The sequence below is a fragment of the Tachypleus tridentatus genome, chromosome 8 (assembly GCF_004210375.1).
Source record: "Tachypleus tridentatus isolate NWPU-2018 chromosome 8, ASM421037v1, whole genome shotgun sequence".
NCBI classification, from domain to species: Eukaryota; Metazoa; Arthropoda; class Merostomata; order Xiphosura; family Limulidae; genus Tachypleus; species Tachypleus tridentatus.
Genome location: NC_134832.1, coordinates 6,010,370 through 6,033,460, shown reverse-complemented (window position 1 = coordinate 6,033,460; position 23,091 = coordinate 6,010,370). Strand labels below are relative to the sequence as shown.

General features: G+C 29.9%; 1 protein-coding gene across 16 annotated transcripts; it reads right to left on the bottom strand.

Annotated features, from left to right (window-relative positions):
* Window positions 1–3,303: 3,303 nt before the first annotated feature.
* Window positions 3,304–20,091, bottom strand: LOC143258454 (uncharacterized). Of its 16 annotated transcripts, none has more exons than XM_076517442.1 (5): window positions 19,432–19,857; window positions 14,332–14,492; window positions 13,457–14,091; window positions 12,449–12,653; window positions 3,304–3,651 (listed from the first exon to the last, which is right to left on the bottom strand). In XM_076517442.1, exons 3-5 carry the CDS (start codon window positions 13,463–13,465, stop codon window positions 3,518–3,520), a joined length of 348 nt encoding a protein of 115 aa, XP_076373557.1. In that variant the 5' UTR covers window positions 13,466–14,091; window positions 14,332–14,492; window positions 19,432–19,857; the 3' UTR covers window positions 3,304–3,517. The 16 variants fall into 16 exon arrangements, with proteins under 16 accessions (XP_076373557.1, XP_076373559.1, XP_076373566.1 ...); XM_076517444.1 differs by having other exon boundaries at window positions 14,400–14,492; XM_076517451.1 differs by lacking the exon at window positions 14,332–14,492 and having other exon boundaries at window positions 13,457–13,503; window positions 19,432–19,459; window positions 19,714–19,853.
* Window positions 20,092–23,091: the final 3,000 nt, after the last annotated feature.

Here is a 23,091-nt window from a genome sequence, read left to right as displayed (position 1 = left end):
TTTTTACGACGATTGTGTAGCTCCCTAATTGTAGTTGTTTTGAAGGAAACTTTATCATGTATATACATAAAATAAGTTTTATTACAACATATATTTCTTCCTTTGTTTATAACTAACATAATATTAAATATATTTATATCTAACATAATAAGTAAAACATTTTATTTCATTTACATCCTGCCATTTGTAGACAAGTTGCATAAAATATTTCTTAAAATATTATCTTTAATTGCTAGAAAAAAAACAAAACCTATAAACAACTTTTGGAGCGATAGGATGACGTGAAGAATAAATAAAAACGTCAAAAGCTGAGAGCTAAAACAGGGTAAATTAAGTAACAGATTACTTGGGTTGCAGGGGAAATTTTAGGGTAAAAGTTGACAACATGCTTTAACTCCAACTTGGACTTCAATCTGAAAATATTTCTGAATAAAAGCTATTAAACATGATTTTTAATATAACTTGGACTTGCTGAATTTGAAAATGCTTGTTACTAGGACCAAGTGAGTTGTTGGACTTCTAATTTGCTGAAAACGAAATGGCTTTCAAATATCAATTTTACTCAGTTATTTTTCTGTAGTTTACTGCTCTTTCTTGGTAAAATTATTATTCTAAAATGTAATAATCTTGCTGGGTCTGTGGGATATGTCATATAAATACATATTAAATCACTAAGTATTCCATTCTATAACATGCATCAGTCTATCTAAAACATACAGAAGTTCTGATGAGTAATCAACCATTTTATTTTAAAGATCAAGGGTCACAAAGTGTCAATATGTTTTCTGAGAAGCATCATATCAGCACAAAAGAGGTACTAAAATTACGCAGGAGACTGAAGGACAACACAAATGCAGAACAGATATGACATACGTTTATCAATATTATATGTCCATAGACTTAACCCTGAGAAGTAATGTTAAACCTTTGCTCATGTCTTTATTCTAAAATGATTTGTACTGTATCTTCTGTAAAATTATGCACCTTCTGGATAATTTGGGTTCATCATTTGAGTTTCAGGACCTTTTCATGTCTACATTCTAACATTTTTTTATTCTATACCTTCTGGGCATATGATTGGAGTTGGTTGGCCTTTTTTAAGTCTATATTCACAAACTATTTTCTGTATCTTTTCTACAATTTGGGCACATCATTTGAGTTGATAGGACTTTTCTATGTCTATATTCTAAAATGTTATTGTTCTGTATCTTCTGTACAACTTGGGTACATCATTTGAGTTGTTAGGGCTTTTTCTGTTTATATTCTAAAATTTCATTGTTCTGTATTTTCTGGGTTCATCATTTAAGTAGGTAGGCTTTTTTATGTCTATATTCTAATAGTTTATTGTTCTTATATTCTGTACAATTTGGCTACATCATTTGAGTTTGTAGGATGCTCATAAAAAACAACACATTAGCCCCGTAAGACACTTCTGATCCACAAAAGAAACATACTGTGTTATTATTGACATTTATGGACATGTTAAGTACACTGATGCATACTATAAAGTGAAATAATTATAGCAGTTTTTGGTACATACTTTATTATAAATGTAACACTATTGCTACAATGTCCCTCACAATAATTTTCCAAGGTCTTAGGAGCAAATGCATAAAAATAATGGTACAAACCTGCTCCTTGTCAGTCCTTTTGTTCTTGTAAAAATGGAAGCCAAACAAATGAAAGTCGCTTTTCAAATTTTAACCTAAAATGCCTTGATATTAATCAATGCCCTCTTTTAAGAAACATGTTGAGTACATAACCAGAACAACACATCTAATGAAGATCAACTTTATAAGTAGAATGAGATTATTTACATTGCTTAGGTGAACTGAAGTTTAATATCTCTACAGAAACTAATGTTGGATTAAAGTAGGTTGTACATTAGTATATTTTTAAAAATTTTTAAAGAAGTTTAAATAGAGAAACTAACTGATTATAATCTTAAATATATTTCATGTCTATTTACATGCAAAATAGAGTTAATATTTCTGATTTTTCCTTTGTTCTGAAGCAGAATGTGGAATATAGAAAATATAGTAATACAGGGTTATTAAGACATACTGAATGCCATTTATTGCCTAAGATGACGTCACAATATAAAGGTAAAATCAATATCTATCAAACACTACCTCTGAACCTATCGGTCTGAGGTAAAATATGTCAACATAAAAGTTATAATGCACAGTAACACTGTTTTCCTTATGGGTTTCACTTACATTTTTCATAATTTTTAAAATAAAGATATTTTGCTTCAATATACCCTATATTGAATAGTTACAAATATATGAAAACCAGAAAACATTTGTATTAAACTGATTTCATCCTTACATCATCTCAGATGCCTTATAACAGTTTTTCCAATATTCCACACCTACTTCATGCCAACACAGAAAAGCAGGTGTTTCAATAATCCTGAATGTATAAGAACAATTTCTAAGCAAAAACAAAAAACAAGAAAGGATAAATTATTCTTCAACAAACATGAAAAAAAATTACTCCAATGGTTTCTGTAACTTCAACACTTAATTTCCACCGAAGTTTCCATCATACAATAACTTATTAACCAATGCAATTTAAATTTCTGAAAATAATGTTTTTTTTTTGTCTAGAATATAGTTGCTCCAGAGCAGTATACTAGACCATTTTAATTTTCCCTGTTTCAGATTAGTATGAAAGTATGTTTGAATAAGAAGTAAGCATTGAAAAAGCTAACACAAAATGAACAAATTTTGGTGTTGCAAGTCAAATGTTATCCACACAGATAAGATTTAAGACTGGTGCACTAACATTTTAATCACACAATATTGTCTTGATATGTTTCAGTTAGATACCTAAATTATTAAAAAATATCTTCTTCTTAATCCTGTGTTACTCTTCTGGGGTCTTCAGATCTCTGAAGTAATTTGTAAACATCAGCACCGATAGATGGCAGTACACATGTTTGTTGTTGTAAGTGCTTCAGTATTTGGCTAGTTTGTGCTATATTGTTACACTTAGTTTAGTGGTAACAGAAGGAAAAAGTTGTAATGTTCATTATTTATTTATTGATTAATAAAGAATATGATTTTTAAAGTTAGTGTTTCTTGTTTCTAAAATAAGTTTATTACTATTTAAATATTTTTAAATACATTGTTTTTTTTATAATGGGATCCACTTGGACCCAAGAAGAGTGACTATGGAATATTTTTATGGACTTAGTCTTTTGTAGAAATTTTTAAATTTCTCATATCTTAAAACATGTAAATGTTTATTGCTATTAGATTAAAGAAGTTTAACTATGTAGAACAACAACAAAAAACATTTACCTTATTTTTTATTTCATTTTATTACTGTTTTTATAAATTTTTGCTTTACATTCATAAATTTTTAAGCTCCCCCAAACAATGATGAACACAAACCACTGTTATCCACTTAAAAAAAATAAGGAAAGATGTAAATTTATATTAGACATAAACATGTACTTCAGGGTTAAATTTATGTTATGCATAAACATATACTTCAGCTTTTACTAAGCTTAAAAAAACTCTTTTGTGACAGTTCCTCTTTTAATTCTTCTGGTATGAGTTATTCTCAGATCTTTGCACTTCTGGGTCATTTTTTCCCTGATTTGAGTTTCAGTTACATTTGAGAAGTGAGATTTCACAAAATCTGAAAAGAAATTTTTATAACATTGAGGAAATAAAAAATAATTTTTTTCTCTTTGACACATGCAATTAACATTATATCTTCTCTATATTTTGTAGAATATCAGTTTTATTAGACTCCTTGTTCACTATGATCACAAGCCATACTAGTAAACACAAAAAATCCAGTATAAGAACCACAGTAAGTTTATGTTGGCAGAGCATGGGACTATTTGAAAACCAAATTAATGTATGATGTCTAGTAATTCTGTTAATAAATTTACTAATACACATTTTTTGTTATGGACAACCTGTAAACAGCAAAATACAGGCAAAATATATCAAACTGAATATGCTACTACAATACTGTATGATTATATGTGCATATTACAGTTATCCCCATTTTGGTGGCATTTGTTATGAGGTATTCAAATGAAACTCTTTCAAATAACCTGTCATTTAGTTTTGAAAAACACCTTAATACAGACTCCTTTGTTTGAAGCACTGGACTCAAGTTACACTTAGACTTCTAATAAAATAAATTTGGAACATTGTGTTTACACTGTTTGATATGCATGTTAACTTAGCTCAAAAGAAGACGACTAAGTTGAAAAATCTCAGTTTTAATTAACATGCTTTAGCTTTTAATTTAAACAAAAATTTGCTATTCAGAAATAGTATTGGAGTGTTTTAAAGATTATACAACTATATTTTAGACATAAAATTTAATATCAATAATTCTCTTTTAAAACTGCTTGTAATAATATTCAAGTATTAAAATGAGTTATTTTATTCAAAAATAAAAGATTTGCTGTAATATAAGAATTAAAATAGCTCATGAATTATTTAACAAATTCATTCATTTTAATGTAAAACACTAATTCATTATTCTTACTGAATGGTTAAAAATATGATGTTTAGTAAACATCATTTTGACCATCTCTACTGAACTATTCTCACTGACAGAAGTTTGTGTCATACATCAAGACAAATTATTTTGTCATTTTACACACTGCCATGAAGATATGGAAATATGTAATATATAAATCAATCATACTAAAAATATTGTTTGTTTTAAAAATTCACTCAAAAGTACACAAGGACTCTCTGTAGTAGATGTGCCTAATATTGAGTTGATTCTTGATCCAAATCTCACTGGAGAGAAGCAAGGGTGTTTAGGTAGAGGAAAACAGCCTAGGATGATGGATGACACCTTATCTTACACTGAGACAGAAAAACTCATGGAAGATAGCACGTAAAAACTCATCCCAAAAAACAATATCCAATACAGAAGCCACAGTTCCCAAAGTAGATATATGTAACTGTAGGTATGGCAACACACATAAGATTGTGTACTTTCAATTCTAGAAGATTAAGGAGCCATAGGAGAACCAGATACTGAATTCAAATAAGTTTGGATTTGGAAGTGTGGATGATTTACTAAAGAGATGTATTCAACTGAAAGATGAGCTTTGTGTGTCTGAAACAAGGTGGATGAAAGAGCTGATGGTATGAACCCCTTGTAAGAGCTGATGGTATGAACCCCTTGTAAGAGCTGATGGTATGAACCCCTTGTAAGAGCTGATGGTATGAACCCCTTGTAAGAGCTGATGGTATGAACCCCTTGTAAGAGCTGATGGTATGAACCCCTTGTAAGAGCTGATGGTATGAACCCCTTGTAAGAGCTGATGGTATGAACCCCTTGTAAGAGCTGATGGTATGAACCCCTTGTAAGAGCTGATGGTATGAACCCCTTGTCAACCTAATAATCCAGACCAAAATAATGAGGATAAAAATGGTAAATCTGAAAAATCAAGAAGACAACTGGTGAATGAAGATGTAAAGAATCTTGTATATCCATTATTTTCATCAAAGAAACATTCTTAGTAATCCAGTTTTATTGGTTTGGTTTGTTTGAAATCTGCACTAGCCATTCCCAATTTAGCAGTGTAAGATTAGAGGGAATACAGTTGGCCATAATCACCTACCACTAACTCTTGGGCTATTCATTTACCAGTGAATGATGGGATTGACCATTACATAATGCCACCATGGCTGAAAGAACAAGTATGTTTGATGTGACATGGATTTGAACCCACAACCCTCAGATTGCTTTCAGTTTGAAATGGGATACAATGAATTAGGGATTGAGTGTAATCAAATCCATTACAAGTTTTCAAAAAGACAACTAAAACCCTGGAAATGTGAGTGCATAGTTTTATTGTACCTTTGAGATCTGAAACTTCTTGATCCAGAAATTGCTGACAAATTGAACATTGTGGAAAAGTGAATGTGAGGAAAAACATCAGACCAAAGAATCTGTTGAACCCTCAATGAACAAAATAATGAAAGTGTCCAGAAGAATATTAAGTCAACAAGAGGGTTTTGAGTTGGTAGTATTCTTACTTCTTTGTCCTAAAAGGCTTTGTACCAGAAGCTAAAGACGTTGAAGTGATCCAAAATGTAGGCCAATGAAGTAACAGTGTAATAAGACTCAACCTTAAATCAGAAGGATGAACGACTCAATACAAAGAACAAGACATCAATGCCCACATCAACTCCTGCTGATGTACCTCCCATGTAAGTGAAACAACCTCATTATAAGTACCCGTATACTGGTCAAGTTCAGCTACAATAATATTAGGAATATTAATAACTCTTTAAACATCAGTAGGAATAATCATACCCAGTGAAATGAACATGGTCAAGTTCAGCTACAATAATATTAGGAATATTAATAACTCTTTAAACATCAGTAGGAATAATCATACCCAGTTAAATGAACATCCATGTCAACAAATAAACTAATACAGGGAGGACATCTGACAAAAACTACTGCTAGAGTGAAAAGTTCTGGAGAAAAAGAACTGGGAGATCAAGGATAGCCTTTCACTAACAGCTGAGTAGAAGGCAATCTCAAAATGAGGTTTATCACTGAGAAGACAAAGTCCATCTAGATGCTTCCTCCACTAATAAAACATTTGACGATCAAGTGATTGTGAAGTTAAATGAGCCAATTCCAATGAAATACCAATAGTATAGTGAACAGAAGTAATGTGAATACAATGAATGTTGGGTCTGTTTCTATAAATAGTTGGCAATAGCTCTGATATGAGGAAAAATGCCTAGCCAGAATACTTTGATCAATCAGGACCAACAATGCAGTATCTTTTATACTTGAATTAAGCATTGAAATAAGGCCTCAAATGAACAAGCAGAACTGATCAAATTAACAGAATTGTTGACAGCAAAATCTGAAAGCTTGATGAAACGTCAACAAAAAATATGGTATTTGCAGGAAGGAAGAGCATAAGCAGACCAGTGATGCATGTGTAAATAAGCCATGTGGAAGGCAGGACAGCAGAGTTACACAAACACTGCATCATGTTAAGGACATTTAGAACCTTAGATCATATGAAGTTAAAAAAGATAGTTCAACTGAATCAGAAGAGGCCAATCATGTTTCAGATGTAAATCTGTCTATTTTGAATCAACACTATAATATAATATTTACAAGGAAAAATGCTATCCTAGGTTAAAAAGATTGTAAGACCACTTTATGAAAGATTGAATGTTTACAATGAAATTAGATAAAGGAAATAACTTCTTTTAAATATTCTATTCTCTCAAATGGCTCAAAAGCTCCATAATATTCAGTCAACTTGTATGTTTTTAAATTGGTTCGTTTACTTTTATCTTTATTTTTCTGTATGCATTCTACTGGTAAAATGCTTACAAATTATAATTTCCAGTTTTGGTGGTTATGCAAATAAATTTGGAGATGTTGTGAAACTGAGCCACATGCAGGTTTCTAAGTGCCTTTTGGTGAAACAAGATATATTTACAGGAAACTGACAGTCAAGATATGACCAATTTATATGAATTTTACACCAAAAAACTGGAATTGAAATCACAGGAATTTCATTGGAATTTTTCACAACATAAGTAAGAACTTGACAAAAAATTCATTTCACAGAAAAGCTTGTCCAATAACATAATTTTAAAATAAAATTAATCTATATGTTTTGGCTTCTATTTACGTTAACCTGAAAATGCTGCTGTTTGTTTTCTGTTCATCTTGTATCATGAGGAGGACTCACACAAGTGGCCTTAGCCTTCAATTTTTGCACATAAAAATATTTGAAAATAAAAAAGCCTTAAAAACAGGAAAAATTGGACTCATGAGAGTCTCAAAAATTATTTACACTAGTTACTAAAGTGTACTGGGTTATCTGAAGTATAGTAGTTCATCGAAAGAAAAGACTGACACACAGCAAGGATTCATTTTTAATGACAATCTTAGCACATTGTTTAGATGCACACATTTAATTAAGATAACACATTTGGTTCCAAATTTTCAAAATTTAAATTTTATGAAAATAAGATTGAGAAGTTTATAAAGATGTAAAAAAGTCTAATAACAAATAACTTTGTTATAAATTATATGGTATTTTAAACAGAAAACAAATGCCCTGTCAAAATTAAATTATACATCAACTTAATAAAACTGATAGACAACTGGAAGTCATTAAAATTGAGACTTGTGGTAGCACAAGTATTATCTGGTAAACAAATTTTTCTTAAGGTATATTTTACATGCACAAGTGATTTCTGTTTTCACAAACTAAACATTGTTGTGATAATTAACAATATATTAATAAAAAGGTTATAATATCACTTTATAAATTACTGGTTAGGCTACATTTGGCATACTGTTTTCAGTCTTAGGCTGTTTATATTATAAAGGGTACCATATTGTTGGAAAGGGTTTATAACAGAGCGACAAGGATGACATCTGGATGACATTATGTGAAAATGTACTCTCTAATAGTTAGAGGGAATCTGATCGAGTGCTTAAGAAAGATAAGGGGATTTTACAGTGTTTATGCACGAGTTTTTTAATATCTAGTGGTGAGAATGGTAAGACAAGGGAACATAAATGTAAATTTTGGCAAGAAAGAAGTCATTTTCACTTAAAGCAGCTTCATGTTTTAACAGGGTGGTTGGTCTCTGTAAAGGGTTGCCTTTAGATGTAGTGAATGCAGTTAATTTATGGGAAAGTTTGATAAATATTTGAATGGTAAGGGCTGGCTTTAAGGCATTTTTGTTTTGGTTCAGTTTAATTCAGGGAACAGGATAATTTAGATGGACCAAAAGTTCCCTTGTTTTCCTTTAATGTCGTATGTTATAATTTCATTGGTTTGTCCATCCAGTCCAGAAAGCACATGACATGCTATAAAAAATATATTAATTTAGTATTTTGTTTTTAGGTATTCCATTTGTGTTTCATTTTGCTCTTCTTGATTTGTTCTTTTTAAATGAAATAAATCAGGAACATAAACCATGTTTTAACAATTAGTTCTACTTCCTTACTTAAGTCTGGGTTGAGTAAGTTTGGTTTTTCATTAAATTTTATGGTCAAGTTGAATGTAGTTTTTGGTGACACTATCAAAACTAGACAGTAACTAGACTCTGTATATTCAATCTGAACGTGAGTGACACCTAGGTTTCAGGTAATTTCTTACTTTGGACTACTGATAACAAGGGGTGCTTAAACTAAACAATGACTGACCACCACTTATATATACTACATCCATAGCTGAGTGTTTCTGCAACATATTCAGTGTCATAACAATTCAAACTTTGGGTCTTACGATTTGCAGCACAATAAACTAAAGATTAATTAATGGGTGATTAATTAAATTAATCAAAATAACCATAAATGTCACATAAACAACTAATAAAAATGTTGCAAGTTCTCATTATTATTTCTGAGTACTTCAAATTTATTCAACTGACTGGTGTCAAAATTCAAAACTTTGGGTAAAAAAACAAAAATACCTGAAACAGATGACTAACAAATATTCAAGTAGCAAAATTTACAGGTTAAAAGTTGCTCAGGACAGAGAGTACATGACAGAAGCTTATGGCCACACACACTTCAATCAGGGATGCAGTCATTGCGAAGGTGACAAATGCTCATTTCATAGTCAAAAAAGGCATTGCCAAAGATGAGGGACTTACAAGAGCATGTTTGGAACTGATGTATTGTTATTTATGAAAATACATATATATAAAAAGTTTCAAAGGGCTAAGTATAAGTATATAGACAACTAATGTTAAATCTACAAGAACCACGTGTGTTGTGGTACACTTTATTTTACTGCAGTGCAAAGAAAAATTAATAAAAAATAATTTGAATTTTCAAAATTACTTCTGCAGATTATGTATCTTATTTTTGTATGTGATGTTTTGTGTTAAATTTTACCTACCTATGAAATTTCAAAAATTTCATTGTGATATGTTTTAAGAAACAATAAAAAATGCTCATCTTTATTACAGATATTAATTACTAATTTTTGTTTTCATACATTGTTTTAAAACTTGAATATGTAATTTTTATATTATAAAACTGTAAATTTTAATTTTACTCCAAAAACACATGCATTTCATTGTATTTAATGATTACTGTGATACAAGAAAAATACATTATAGGCAACCTTTTTTTTTATTATTAAACAGAGGGTTTTATGTAATATTTGTAATTAGTTTTAAAATAGTTTTATACTCAGTTATATATTTTTGATGTTTCTGTTGTCCTTTCAAGCAGTTACTTATGCTGATAAGGCACCTAAGCACAACAGCCTTGTCACTGACATGAAACTTGACATGGTCATGGACAAAATGACTTAACTAAGCCTATCTCATCTTGTTCTGCAATAAATATTTATTTTATTATCATATACACAGAATTTCAACAAATACTGTGTTGTATCCCAGCTAGTCCACTGAGCTGCTACTGGGTGAAAGGTCTTGTCAGTGGGTGTAGTAAATATACTGTAGTTGACATACATTCTTCTTTACTTCAACATCATAATTTAAGTGATGTATAGAATTAGAAAGCAAGCTTTAAAAAATGGACTGCAAACTGTACTGGAAGTTGTTCACAAACACCATTGTTTGCAGTGACAGATCCTCAAGTTAAGCTGTTAGTTTTTCAAACTCTATACAAAACTCCACTGAACTGGAAGTCTTTCTGGCTTTTACAATTGAAAAAACAAAAAACTTTCATAACATTAAGTAAGTACTGTGTCATATGATCTTTCAAAGCTGAAATATTCTATTACATCACACCAAGACAATTGAAGTTGAGAATACAACACTTGTATTCAAGTTATGATGACAAATTAATGTGATTTTGTCAAACTTTTAACTTTCCTCCAAGGGATATAAGAATGACATATTAATTTATTCCCAGACAAATTTAAGGATATTCACAAGTACCAATCAGTTTATTAGGAAAAGTGCTGAAATCAACCCAAAATTGCATATTTTCATATATTTGTAAAAGTAATATTAAGTTAATAAATTCATTTTTTTAATATATGGAAAAATGACTACAAATGAATTTTCAATAATTATTTTAATACAATTATACAATTTTATCCTTGAGGGGGGTCATCAAAAAGTTTATTTAAATACTAAATAAATTCCATGAATATTTTTTAAGCTTAATATATACAAATAGCATAACAATTTATATAGATAGCTACGTACCTGCTATTTGTTAGATATTCAGAAGGGCACATTATGTTACACAATTGAAGAAGGGTGCAACATCAGACAATAGGAACATCAAGGGCACCTTAATAAACATTTTCTGCTCATATGGTTGTTTTGTCATACGACTGAAGAAGAGTGCAACATTAGACAGCAGGAATGTAAAGTCCACCTTGAAGAACATTTCCTGTTTGCATGACTTGTTGATCTTTGTTTTTATTTAATACCCCAATTTTTTAATCATTATCCTTTCCATTTCTAAAGACTGGTCAGGTATTTGAAATTGCTTTCAAGTTCTGGATGTCATGAAATCCACTTGACTGTTTTGGTTGTCTTTTGTAACACTTCATTCACCATAATTACCTTTTTCAGAAATTTATGACACTTCATGACATGATAAAAGCATTTGGAACAAACCTACTTATCTTTGTGGCTCATGATAGATCAATGAAAACTCAGAAATGTGATCAGATAGACCTTGCTAGATATCAATGTTAGAATTGCTATCACAGAGTGCTACAATAATTTATAGAATGCAATACTATGTAATGAAAATCTTAGCATCACCAAATCCCTTAGTTTCTCAAACTACTAAAGTTACAGTAATGCAGCGTGATACAAGCATCTAATGCATTAGTAACACAAATTACTTTTTGCTATGACTGCAGTATTATGATATTACTAATTTCAATGTAAGAAACTACACTGAAAATCAAAACTAACCCTAAAACTGCATTATATTTCCTAAACAAGAAAACAAGAGAAAACTGTTACACTTCAAGGTTTTATGGTGAAATAAAAATTCTAATAGTAATGGTCAAACTGTTATTCTCTAAGTCTTATGCAAAAACCAACATTACAAAACTACACTCTCACAACCTTTTTCATTTCAATGCACTATAAACATTTAACACATTGACTTCAGGTATTCACCTCATCTCATTTAATTTTTCTTTTGTAAATTATAGTTGGTCCTAAACAAATGGAACAATAAAAGTTTTAATAATTTTTTTTCCCTATTATACCTACTTTAATTACTATTTCCAAGATGCTCAAGCTATAATGTTTCATAGTTTGTAAATAAGTGTTTGTACCAACAAATCATGGAAAAAATGATCAAGTGTAACTTTTTCATACCAGATATTCTTGAGTAAAAAAGTAAAAACATAAACTAACTCACAAGTTACAATTCACAGAATCTCAATACATTGTAGTTGCTTCTAAAATTTGAAAATTTACAATTCTGTTAGCATCAAACTCACCAATAATTAGATTCACTTTATCTTGATTCAAAACTGCTTTAGTCTCTCCACTTTTCATGGTAAGTCTTTTTCCTGTCACGTGACTATTGATCATTTCTTGTTTAGTGAACAAAGCAGCCATAAGACTACAGGTCATCTTCTTGTAATCTTTACACAGTCTTATTGGATAAATAATATCTTCTGTAAGCATATCTGGCAACATCAGCTGAAGTTTAAATTGGGAGAAAAAAGTATGTATAATTTTTACTACATTAATTTTTTATGACAAATAGTTGGTCCCTAACTAACACGTCATACAATCTTCTTTTAAGCTTTAATACTGAGTTAACATTTTTATATTTAATTTGAGGTTACTTCTCACTTGATTTATGAAACCACGATGAAGAATAATGGAATAACTAACAGAGTGGCAACAGTTATTAATAAAGCCTCTTTTATAAAACTTTTATATTTTACTAATTTGGAATGTTATTTTTAGAAAAATTTCCCGTACCAAAAAACATTTTGTGTTTATCTACTTGGAATAAGATCTTCATACATAAGCTTGCATTATTCCACATGCACTCAATTATTTGTACAAATTTATTCTTTGAAATGCTTTATAGTTATAAAACTGAAGGGAGTCAAGATTTAAAGTTTTTGTGGTGTTTTTTTTATTATGCAAGAAATGTCCCCATTTTAAATCATTTCAGTATGACATATTCAAAAGGTGAAAGTAGCAGCTTACAAGTCATATTTTGTACTTCATTTCTTCAATAAGGATTAAAATGTAGGAGAAAACTTATTATTAATTAATATTGGATAACACTGTCAAAACTATGGAACTATATATATAATTCTAGCCAACTTGTATTCTATCTGCAGCTATTTCTAAAAAAAGATCAAAGTTACAACTAAAATTCAAAATGTTTATGTTTATATTTTTTATACAAATTATTAGCAGATCTTATCTATACAAAATTATATAAATTTTTTTTTAATATTTCAAAACAATTACTGAAAACTTACATTATGCATGTATGGAAAATTAATGTAAGTTTTGATGACATTGCCCCCTGTAATGGAAAACAAAGAATGAGAAGCAGAAGCAAAAATATTAACTTCTTATCTGCATTTATTTACAGTAAGAAATAATTGACTGTAAACAGCTGTTAATAATCTAATAAAGAGAAAACAAAAAGTTTACTTTTGAAATCTTGATTTTCATTTCAATGCAGACAAGTCAGATAAACAAATAACTCTACAAAAACTGTTCATAAATACAACCAAATCATAGTTAAAAAATTTATTTCCACAGCAAAATATTTTACTGCCACATCAATAAGTAACAATGTGAACACTGACTTCACTAAGATCTGTGCAACACAATAAAAATGCAAACAAATAAACAAAAACACCTGATATAATGGAATCAAAGATTATACACCAACTCAAGAATAAAAGTGACATGAAATGATTGTAATTTTCTAAGTAACATTATAATCCTAAATCTACATCAGCACTGTGGTACAACAGCTTAAATAATGTTGTGTAATCAGATGACATAATGGTCTTCTTGCATCTTCAACTGTGTAATCAACTTAATGGTTTTTCTTTTCTACTTGAATGTCTTGAACCACAGTAATTCCAACGCCATGCTGAACCTAAAAAAAAAATCAGTTCTTAGCTTAAAATTAGACATAGCACTACTCCTGGATGCATTATGCATGAATGCTACATCTTGAACAATACTCCTAAATGACATCAGCACTGACTAACACATTTAAAATTTACTCCAGGAACAAACAAATTTCTCCTAGAGGACTTGCTTACAGTTTTATTAGTATGTTAAATACAGTTTACAGTAAACATATACCTATATTAATAAAATCATTGATGCTAACTTGAAAATATATCAAACTGTTGCTGACTGGAAATTTCTACAAATACGAGATGAAAAAAAATTTCTCACAGTATTTATCAATTTTTAGTTGCTAGCTGGCTGAATTAAGCATGTGGTCTTTTTTCCGATTGGAAACTGCAATTTCCACAGCCATAATTATAACTGTAATATAAAGCATGATTCTGTCTATCACTTTGATTTTTATAGAATGGAGGATGTTTTCACTCAATCTGCATGAATATCAAAATTCATAATATTAAGATACAATATACACTTTTCTTAGTAGACTTACAATTTCACATAGCACTTGTTAAAAGCATCTTGGAATAAATAAATAAAAACACATTTTTTCTTGATTCATTAACCACTAATTAACAACGTTTTCCAAGATGTATGTTGGTGGACCAAACAACCTCTGGACTGTCTTTCCACTTTTATTTAAAGTTTTTAGTTTACTTTACATGAATGATTTTGATTTGATGGTAATCTTTTTCCATACTTTTATTCTTGCTTTATATCCATTTTTCTACTACTTTGCAGTTGAAATATCTTTAATAAGGAACTTATAACTACTACTAACTAATTTTAGTATCATTTGCAAAACTTACTTTTTCCACATACTAAATTTGATGCTTAAAAAACAACTGACAAACATGTTGATAACATGTCATTTGACCCAACATGTTTATCTATTATCTTCAAAATTCTGAAAACCTAAAATCAATATTTCAAAGTTTAACCTACTACTTTAGAGCATGCACATATTTTAGTCAGGTATGTTCAGGATGGTGATTAATGATGGCTTCAATATCTAACTTTATGCTCTAGGGTAGTAGGTTAAACTCTGAAATGAAATTTATCAGACACAAATTTCCAATAGTATTAAAACATAAGCTACAAGTATACAAAACAACATCAAATAAACTATTCTCTATTTAAAAACTGCTGTAAAAACCTTATATTTAATAAATCAAGGTTTCATTTATACTTCTAAGCATTATATCCATTAATATTTTTTCATTTTTCACCAATATTCTTATGTTTCACAAACTTAAAGAATTATCAATATTGATTGAAAAATGTTTTTCCTTTACAGGTAATCCATACATATGAAAGAAAACATTTATATGTAGTTTAGCAAAATGTTATACAAAATAGTAATTATGGTTTTATGTTTTATATAAAAAGTAACTGGATTACATGTATGTATTACATGCTATGTGCAATGCTCATACTGTTACATACAGTAAGCCAATTAAAAGAAAAACTGACAGAAGTAAAACAAATCTTTATTTAACAATTCCTAGCAAGATAACAGTCACAGTCTCTTAAAAATAAATTTAATTAATTAATTAAACATTCCCAATAAACATAATCATAAATAAACAGCAAAACAGTGCAGAGTACCACTACAAGTTTGATCAGAAAAAAATATATAACTTAAAGATTTATGTAAATAAATATTATGTCATTATTTTAACAATATTTTTGATAAATTAAGCATATGCCTTGAATCAAGTCATTAATAAATGAATAAATTATAATAGGAAAACAATTATAAATAAATAGCAAAACAAAATGGCCTAACAATAACAATGTATACAGACCTTCAACTACAACACAGTTAGACACAGTACAACACTCATCAAAAGTATTCTTACATTTTCTACAGTATAAATTCAATGCATTTTATTAAAGCAATATAGCCACTAAACATTATCTTCTTGCTGTTTCACGATAACAGCCTGTTCAAGTGCACAGAAACAGTTGCTACATATAACATTCTTATGATGTCTTTTTCTTTAATACATTAACTTTGTTTACATAATGGAAGTTACATAAACTAGCAGAAATGCTGCCATATGTGTGGCTGTTTGTGCTGGTAATTACTAATCATAGCATCCATACCCAATATAAAAAAAATATATTAAAAAAGTGAACATTTTGTAAAAAGGATTTTATTTTTCTGGGAAGTACTGCATGGGGAAGGTGTTTGAACTGTGCTTTTTTCTTATATAATTTATTACATCAAAATGATTCAATGTACAGAGTTCAAAATTTTTATATAATTTATTTATACAAACTGTAATGTTTGTATACATTAAAAGTTATACTATTTATTAAAATCATAATAGCTGTTTAAAAACTCCAGTTTCTCAGTACTACATTTTGGGACAACATTGAATCTATTGGTTCTTCTCACCTGTTTTATCCTCTAAACTATTAATAAATAAATTTAAGGAATAAAAAATCTTTAAAACAGTACTTATCATTCATTAACTTATAAAGCTTTCAGCTAAATTCACTTAAATTTTCTTCCCCCCACAACATCTTAAGACAACCACCTTGTTAGAAAATAACACTATCTTGGCTGAAGATAACTCCTACTTTGCCAAACTTTATATTTGTCTCTCCTAATTCAACTATTCTCATTGTTAAATATGAAAAAAAGATGTTGCATCAACACTATACATTCCCTTTACAGTTAAGTATGAAAAAAGATGTTGCATCAACTCTATTCATTCCCTTTATAGTTAAGTATGAAAAAAGATGTTGCATCAACTCTATACATTCCCTTTACAATCTTAAACACCTCAACCAGATCCCCCTAACTTTTTTTTTTAAAGAGAACAATTTGAGATTTCCACTTGATTTCTCTCAGAGATATAATCAAATCCTAACATACAGTTGTAGTGAATGTCATGTTCTTGTTGTGAGGAGAGTAATTTTACTTAAAATTGTTATATTATAAGAAAATGGTTGTTGGATATACTACAGTTATTTTTCCAATTATCAAAATCTTGAATACTTAAAGTGTGAAATTTTTTATGGATTTTTGTTTGTCTTACCATTCAGCAGAATTGCACAGAAGTTTTGATTACATACATAGAAACTGATATATGTGCTCTGTCCACAAAAGTAAGAATAAAAGATTGAATTTTCCACGAGTGACATAGAATGTGTGACTACTATTCAAATATTGTTAAACACTCTCTCTTAACAAGATAGAAAAAGTAATCTAACATTGACTGAATGTACCTGAAGAACATTCAAATGTTTAGAACTATCTTTGAATTCTTGCCTAGTAAGCAAACCTTCAAACATAATACTAATTATAATTAGACTAATCACAAAACAAGAAAAAACGTAACACAATCATGTTTTGAAGATAAGCTTCCTTCTTCATGGATTAATTGAGAATAAAGCTGAGTGATTAATGGAATTTGTTAATTTATTACTCATTAGGATCATTAGTCAATTACATTCAAACAATAAAATTTTTGTATGAGATTTAGATGGTTGGCATACTCTAAAATCCTAAAAGTTATAGACACTAATTAATTAAGCTAAACAATCTTAAATTAACAAGAAACTAAGAAATCATGATAGCAATATTTTGATTACTTAGATAGTTGAAATAATTAAAAACAATAATAATTGAAAACACTAACTTTGCTTAGTTTATTACTTTGTGACATTAATCAGTTTAACTGCAATTTACATTGACTAATAATTTTTATGTGACACTAATCAACATAACTGATGATCATAGATAACTGACATTGGCAGATCTCCCATCTGTAATTGATAAAGAAATATCTGGGATTTTTTTCATGATTTATTTGACCAAGACCTCGTTATTTTAGTATCTTCCATTTTTAGTCTATTAGAAAAGTAACATTGCCTTGAATGGAGTGGTGTCTGTTTTTCATGTCTCAAATTTCTGATTTCAAAGGTTTTGTGAAAATTCAGTCTTAAATTACAAATGATTAAACAAATAAATTTTACTATTAACTTAGAAAAGAACAACAACAACTAAATTAAAAATTATAAAATGAACAACCAAGAAACTTAATGATTCTAGATCTTTCATAAGACAGACCTTTCTTCTTCAGGGTCTATCTTCTCAATGTGCTGCTGTTATTGATTTCATTTTTAATAATTTTAGTTAATAAATGTTTAGTTTCTTTTTATACCTTATGTTATTTACACAAGAAACTATTTATGTACAGTGGTAAGTCTTACCTGGATCAAAATAAAAAAGCTACACTTTAATACCATTCTCAAGGTCAAGTTTAGAACTTTTTTGTAACTAGGATGAAAAAAAACACAAAACTCTTGGTATCAGGATCTGTCAAAGGTGAACTAAAATCTACAGACCAATCACAATACCAAATACAATTTTTTGCTTTTAGTTAACACTCAGTACAAAAACTTCACCTCTTTCAATATTAATTTTTACTAACATGAATGTACATTGAACTCCAATAAAATATCTTGACAATTAATTTATTATATACAAACAGTTTTATCAAAATGATTAAATCATAAAATTCAAGCACACTTCATTAGCAAGGTAAATATATTGGTCTCATTGATGAGAATGCCTTTCTTAAAATGTAGTGTACAAAATATGCCCAATGTCTCTCACGGTTACACTAGGTGTGGAGATTTTAAGTGCATCTCCACAACCTTAAGATTATGAATGAGTATTAACACTTGTTTTTATGAGTAAAGTAAATCCATCAATTCTCTTTCTTTTTCATACAACATAGAACAAACTTTACTCATAAACCTTTTAAACTAAATATTTTTTCCTTATAAAACAATTATTTTTTGGACAGAGTTTATGAAGTTTAAAATAATATATCTTGCTCTTTTCATTGGCTATTAATAGCTTAAGGTGCAATTGAAATAGAAAAAATATATGATCCTATTTCAATTAACTGTTTTGAATAAATCATTTTTTTGTTTCTCAAACATTTAAAATCTTGTTTCTTAACGTTAAATTAAAACAGTTGAAAATTAATTTTTGTTTTATGCAATTTCAGGAAGAAAGAGAAATGAAGTATTTTCTTTCACCATGAAAACATGAGTGAACATATGTTTATAAACTCAACATTTTGATGTTTATGTTTTGGTTTACACACCTAATGACAATATAGATAATTTATATTAATGCAACATTCACGATTCTTTCTCTCTCCTGAAAATAAAACAGTGCTTTTCTTGGCATTATTGTTAACCACTTCAAAAGATTTCAAATTTATTTTCTGATATTTTTATGATAAATTTTAAAATATTTCAAACAACAACTTACCACTGGAACCATGCAATTAGCAAACAAACTGAAACAAGTAAAACTTAATCATGTATTGTAGTCTTTGTTGATACTGTAGTACTTACAAGTTACATCTTACTCTAGACCTAGTCTTGGACTAATCTATATGTTAAATGATTCATATATTTATGATACAGTATTTTTGTTAGAGACAGTATTAGTAATAATAATATTAAACTGAAGTTCAAATTTTCATGACCTACTTAATCTAAGTTAATTAAACATAACACTCATCGGTGAACCTCAAAGCTCACATATTACCGTTATGAAAAATCAGAATACTATTTTAATAAATTAACACAGAACTGAAGAGAACTAACACTAACGACAGCCTGTAATCAAAACTCTAACACAACCTATACACAAAAAACACGATATTAAAACATCCTCCATTTTAAATCGATTAATCGCCATCTGTCTTATGACAAACATTAATAATTATAAAAATAAACTGAATGTATTTAAGTTTCCGTTATCCTGTGTCATATTTTTAACAAATATTTTTTCTTAACTTAATAAATGAGACTTCAATTATTTTAGCATAGATATTGTCCGGCAAGACACCAGCTGATCGTCAAATCAGATTAAGGCCCTTACGGACGCAGAAGGACAATAAGACGGCATCTAAGAGAAAAACTTTAAAATCCGTAAACGTCTTCAAAGACCACGCCTTTTTTCCACACCACGAAACAGCTCGGTTAAACTTTGCTGAGGAGCACCAAACATGGAACGTCGAAAAGTGGAAGAAGGTTTTGTTCTCTGATGAGCAAAAATTAACATTGGATGGCTTCCAATGTTACTGGCACGATAAGGATATTCCACCGGATACATTTTCTACACGACACAGTGGAGAAGATTCCATCATGATCTGGGGTACTTTCTCCTTCCATGGAACAATGGAGCTTCAGGTTATACAGGGACGTCAAACAGCAGCTGGCTACATTGGCATGTTGGAGAGAGCATCTTTATTGACTGAAGGCCCTCGCTTATGTGGAAATGACTGGATCTTTCAGCAGGAGAACGCTGCAATCTACAGTGCCCGCAGGACAAAGGACTTTTTCATGGCGACTAACGTGATTCTTTTGGACCATCCAGCGTGTTCGGCCGAACAGAACCCCATTGAAAATGTTTCTGGGTGGATGGCAAGGGAAGTCTTTAGAAATGGACGTCAATTTCAAACAGTGCATGATCTTCGTGAAGTCATCCTCACCATTTGCAATAACATTCCAGTCAGCCTACCGCAAACGCTTATATCGACCATGCCAAAGCGAATGTTTGAAGTTATTCGCAATGACGGCCGTGCAACTCACTACTGAGACCTCCTGTTGGGCATTTCCTACCCTGTTTAGGACTTCTTTTTGGTGTGGTCTCAAACTTTTGACCAGTGGGTATTTAGGCTAATCTTATAGTGTTCACATTTTCCCTATTAAATGTTAAAAGTTTGTTTTTTTTTATTTTCCCTTTTCTTATTTTCGTCTTTTGAAGCTCTACTCAAATAAGTGGTTGAGTTTAACAGCGCAATATGCATATTTTTTCTTTATGTTCATTGGCCTTAAGATTTTGGCCAGCAGTGTACATCCTGATTGCTGTTTAAGGTGCAATCACTTTTACTCATTATATCAGTTCCTCAATAACAAGACCTACTTGGGAAAGATTCATTTTCCAGCAATATAGTGATCTAAAGTTATGCAACAAATGTGATGAAACTGTACTCTGGAAATAATAGAGGCTTGGACTACACAAAGCCTTGATACGAATATTATCAAAACTGTATTGGCTTATGCGTTTTGGTTTGTTTAGAATCTCGCACAAAGCTACACGAAGGCTATTTGAGCTAGCCGTCCCTAATTTAACAGTGTAAGACTAGAGGGAAGGCAGTTAGTCATCATCAACCAATGCCAACTCTTGAGCTACTCTTTTACTAACGAACAGTGGGATTGATCGTCACATTATAACGCTCCTACGACTGAAAGGGCGAGCATGTTTGGTGTGACGGGGATTCGAAACCACGACCCTGGGATTACAAGTTGAGTGACTTAACCACCTGGTCATGCCGGGCCTTGGACTTATATGGAAACTGAGAAAGTCAAACAGTTACCGATTACAGACACTTGGAATAAAGTCTTAGTTCGATATGGTAGCATAAAAGTAAGAAGTATTGTCCTGTTTAGAACAAACACAAAATACCAGAGCATTTTAAAACTTTTTTGTTGTTATTTCATACATTATGTAAATATATGTCGTATTAATGATAAATTGACCAATATTTTGGACTGTTTTCTTAAATGGTGAAACAAATTAAACTTGATTGGAAATTCTTTTGGTGTAGTAACTAAATATTAAGAACTTTTTGAAGAAAATTAGATTATTTTATAAAACCGAGGATCAGTAAAAAATTCCCAATGTTACTTACATGTGGATCTTAGAACTGTTATTGGACATGAGTGTTTTTGTTTTGCAGAATTACAACAACCTGGCTAAAGCATTCGTGTATGTTGTGCAATTTCAGTCTCAAACATTTGAAGTCCTATTTTTTTTACTTATAAAACCTGGGAATTAGAAAATAAAATCGTCATATTTTAATTGGTACTCCAACGTTTCAAAGTCTCAAGATACATTTCCAAAATGACGTTTAAGTGTACCCCTTTATTATTACAAAGACGACAAATAATATATTTTGTTTTTGAAAGTTATTTTGCCAAGTTATATTTTCAATTGTTGTAAATTAGATTACATATTAATACTTATATTTAATTTTGGTATTAGTGTAATTTTATATTTTGGTTATTTTTTGCTGTTCTTACACCTAATGTAGATTACTAATTATATGCCACGAAAGATATAAATACATTGTGAAGTTTAGTTTCGACCGCTAGCCCTGTTGAACTTAAGACCTTTGTTTATATTAATAATACGAATATAATTAAATTCAAGTCCGATGCGTTTTTCTGATAGAAAATATTAATTAGTGTTCAATTGAAATGTGTGTCCATTCCTTTACAATGTTTCAGTGTTTAAAAATAACTTTTGTTTTTTTTGTATAAAATTAACCAAACTTAAGAACACGTACTTATTGATTTTGTTAGATAAAGAAATTAATAGGCAACTTATGATCAGTAAGCCAAGTAAGAAATAAGTAAGCCAAGAGTATTTAAAAAAAGTTAAAGACCTGTTAATGACAAACATGTTTTGCACACATTATATATTGAAAACTAGATGTACTTCCTCAGAATCCCCAAAAGTGTTCTGTTTCAAAATAAAATAAACCCAAAACTAAGAGTAACAAATGTTTTCATTGCTTGATTTTCAAGTTCGTATGTCATGTTGTGTTGTAGCCCACAGAGTGCATAATTCTTCTCGTGATTCATTGCATGCGCATGTTTTACTGATGTCACGACAGTAGAACTTGCAACATTAAGCATTTCCTATGTGACATAATTTTACTTTCTACTGACTGACAGTCAGACAACACACTGTATAATAGTGCCTTTGGCCTAAATTTGAAGAAATAATGAGTATGCTTTAAACAAATCTTATTTTTAGTGCCCTCTCACCATGGGCATCTTTTTTTTTCTATATTATGTCACAAAGTTTTCGTGAATTACTTTAAAATATAATTAAAGTATTTTTTTATGATGT

What these genes read in the sequence shown, in the direction of transcription:
- LOC143258454 (XM_076517438.1), bottom strand. Translation starts at nt 20,076, where the DNA reads ATGCCGTCTTATTGTCCTTCTGCGTCC. An exon ending in CTTATTGTCCTTCTGCGTCC is followed by an intron (nt 13,504 to 20,049) that starts GTAAGGGCCTTA and finishes TTTCCATTACAG; the next exon opens with GGGGCAATGTCATCAAAACT. An exon ending in TAAAGTGAATCTAATTATTG is followed by an intron (nt 3,652 to 12,448) that starts GTGAGTTTGATG and finishes ATTTCTTTTCAG; the next exon opens with ATTTTGTGAAATCTCACTTC.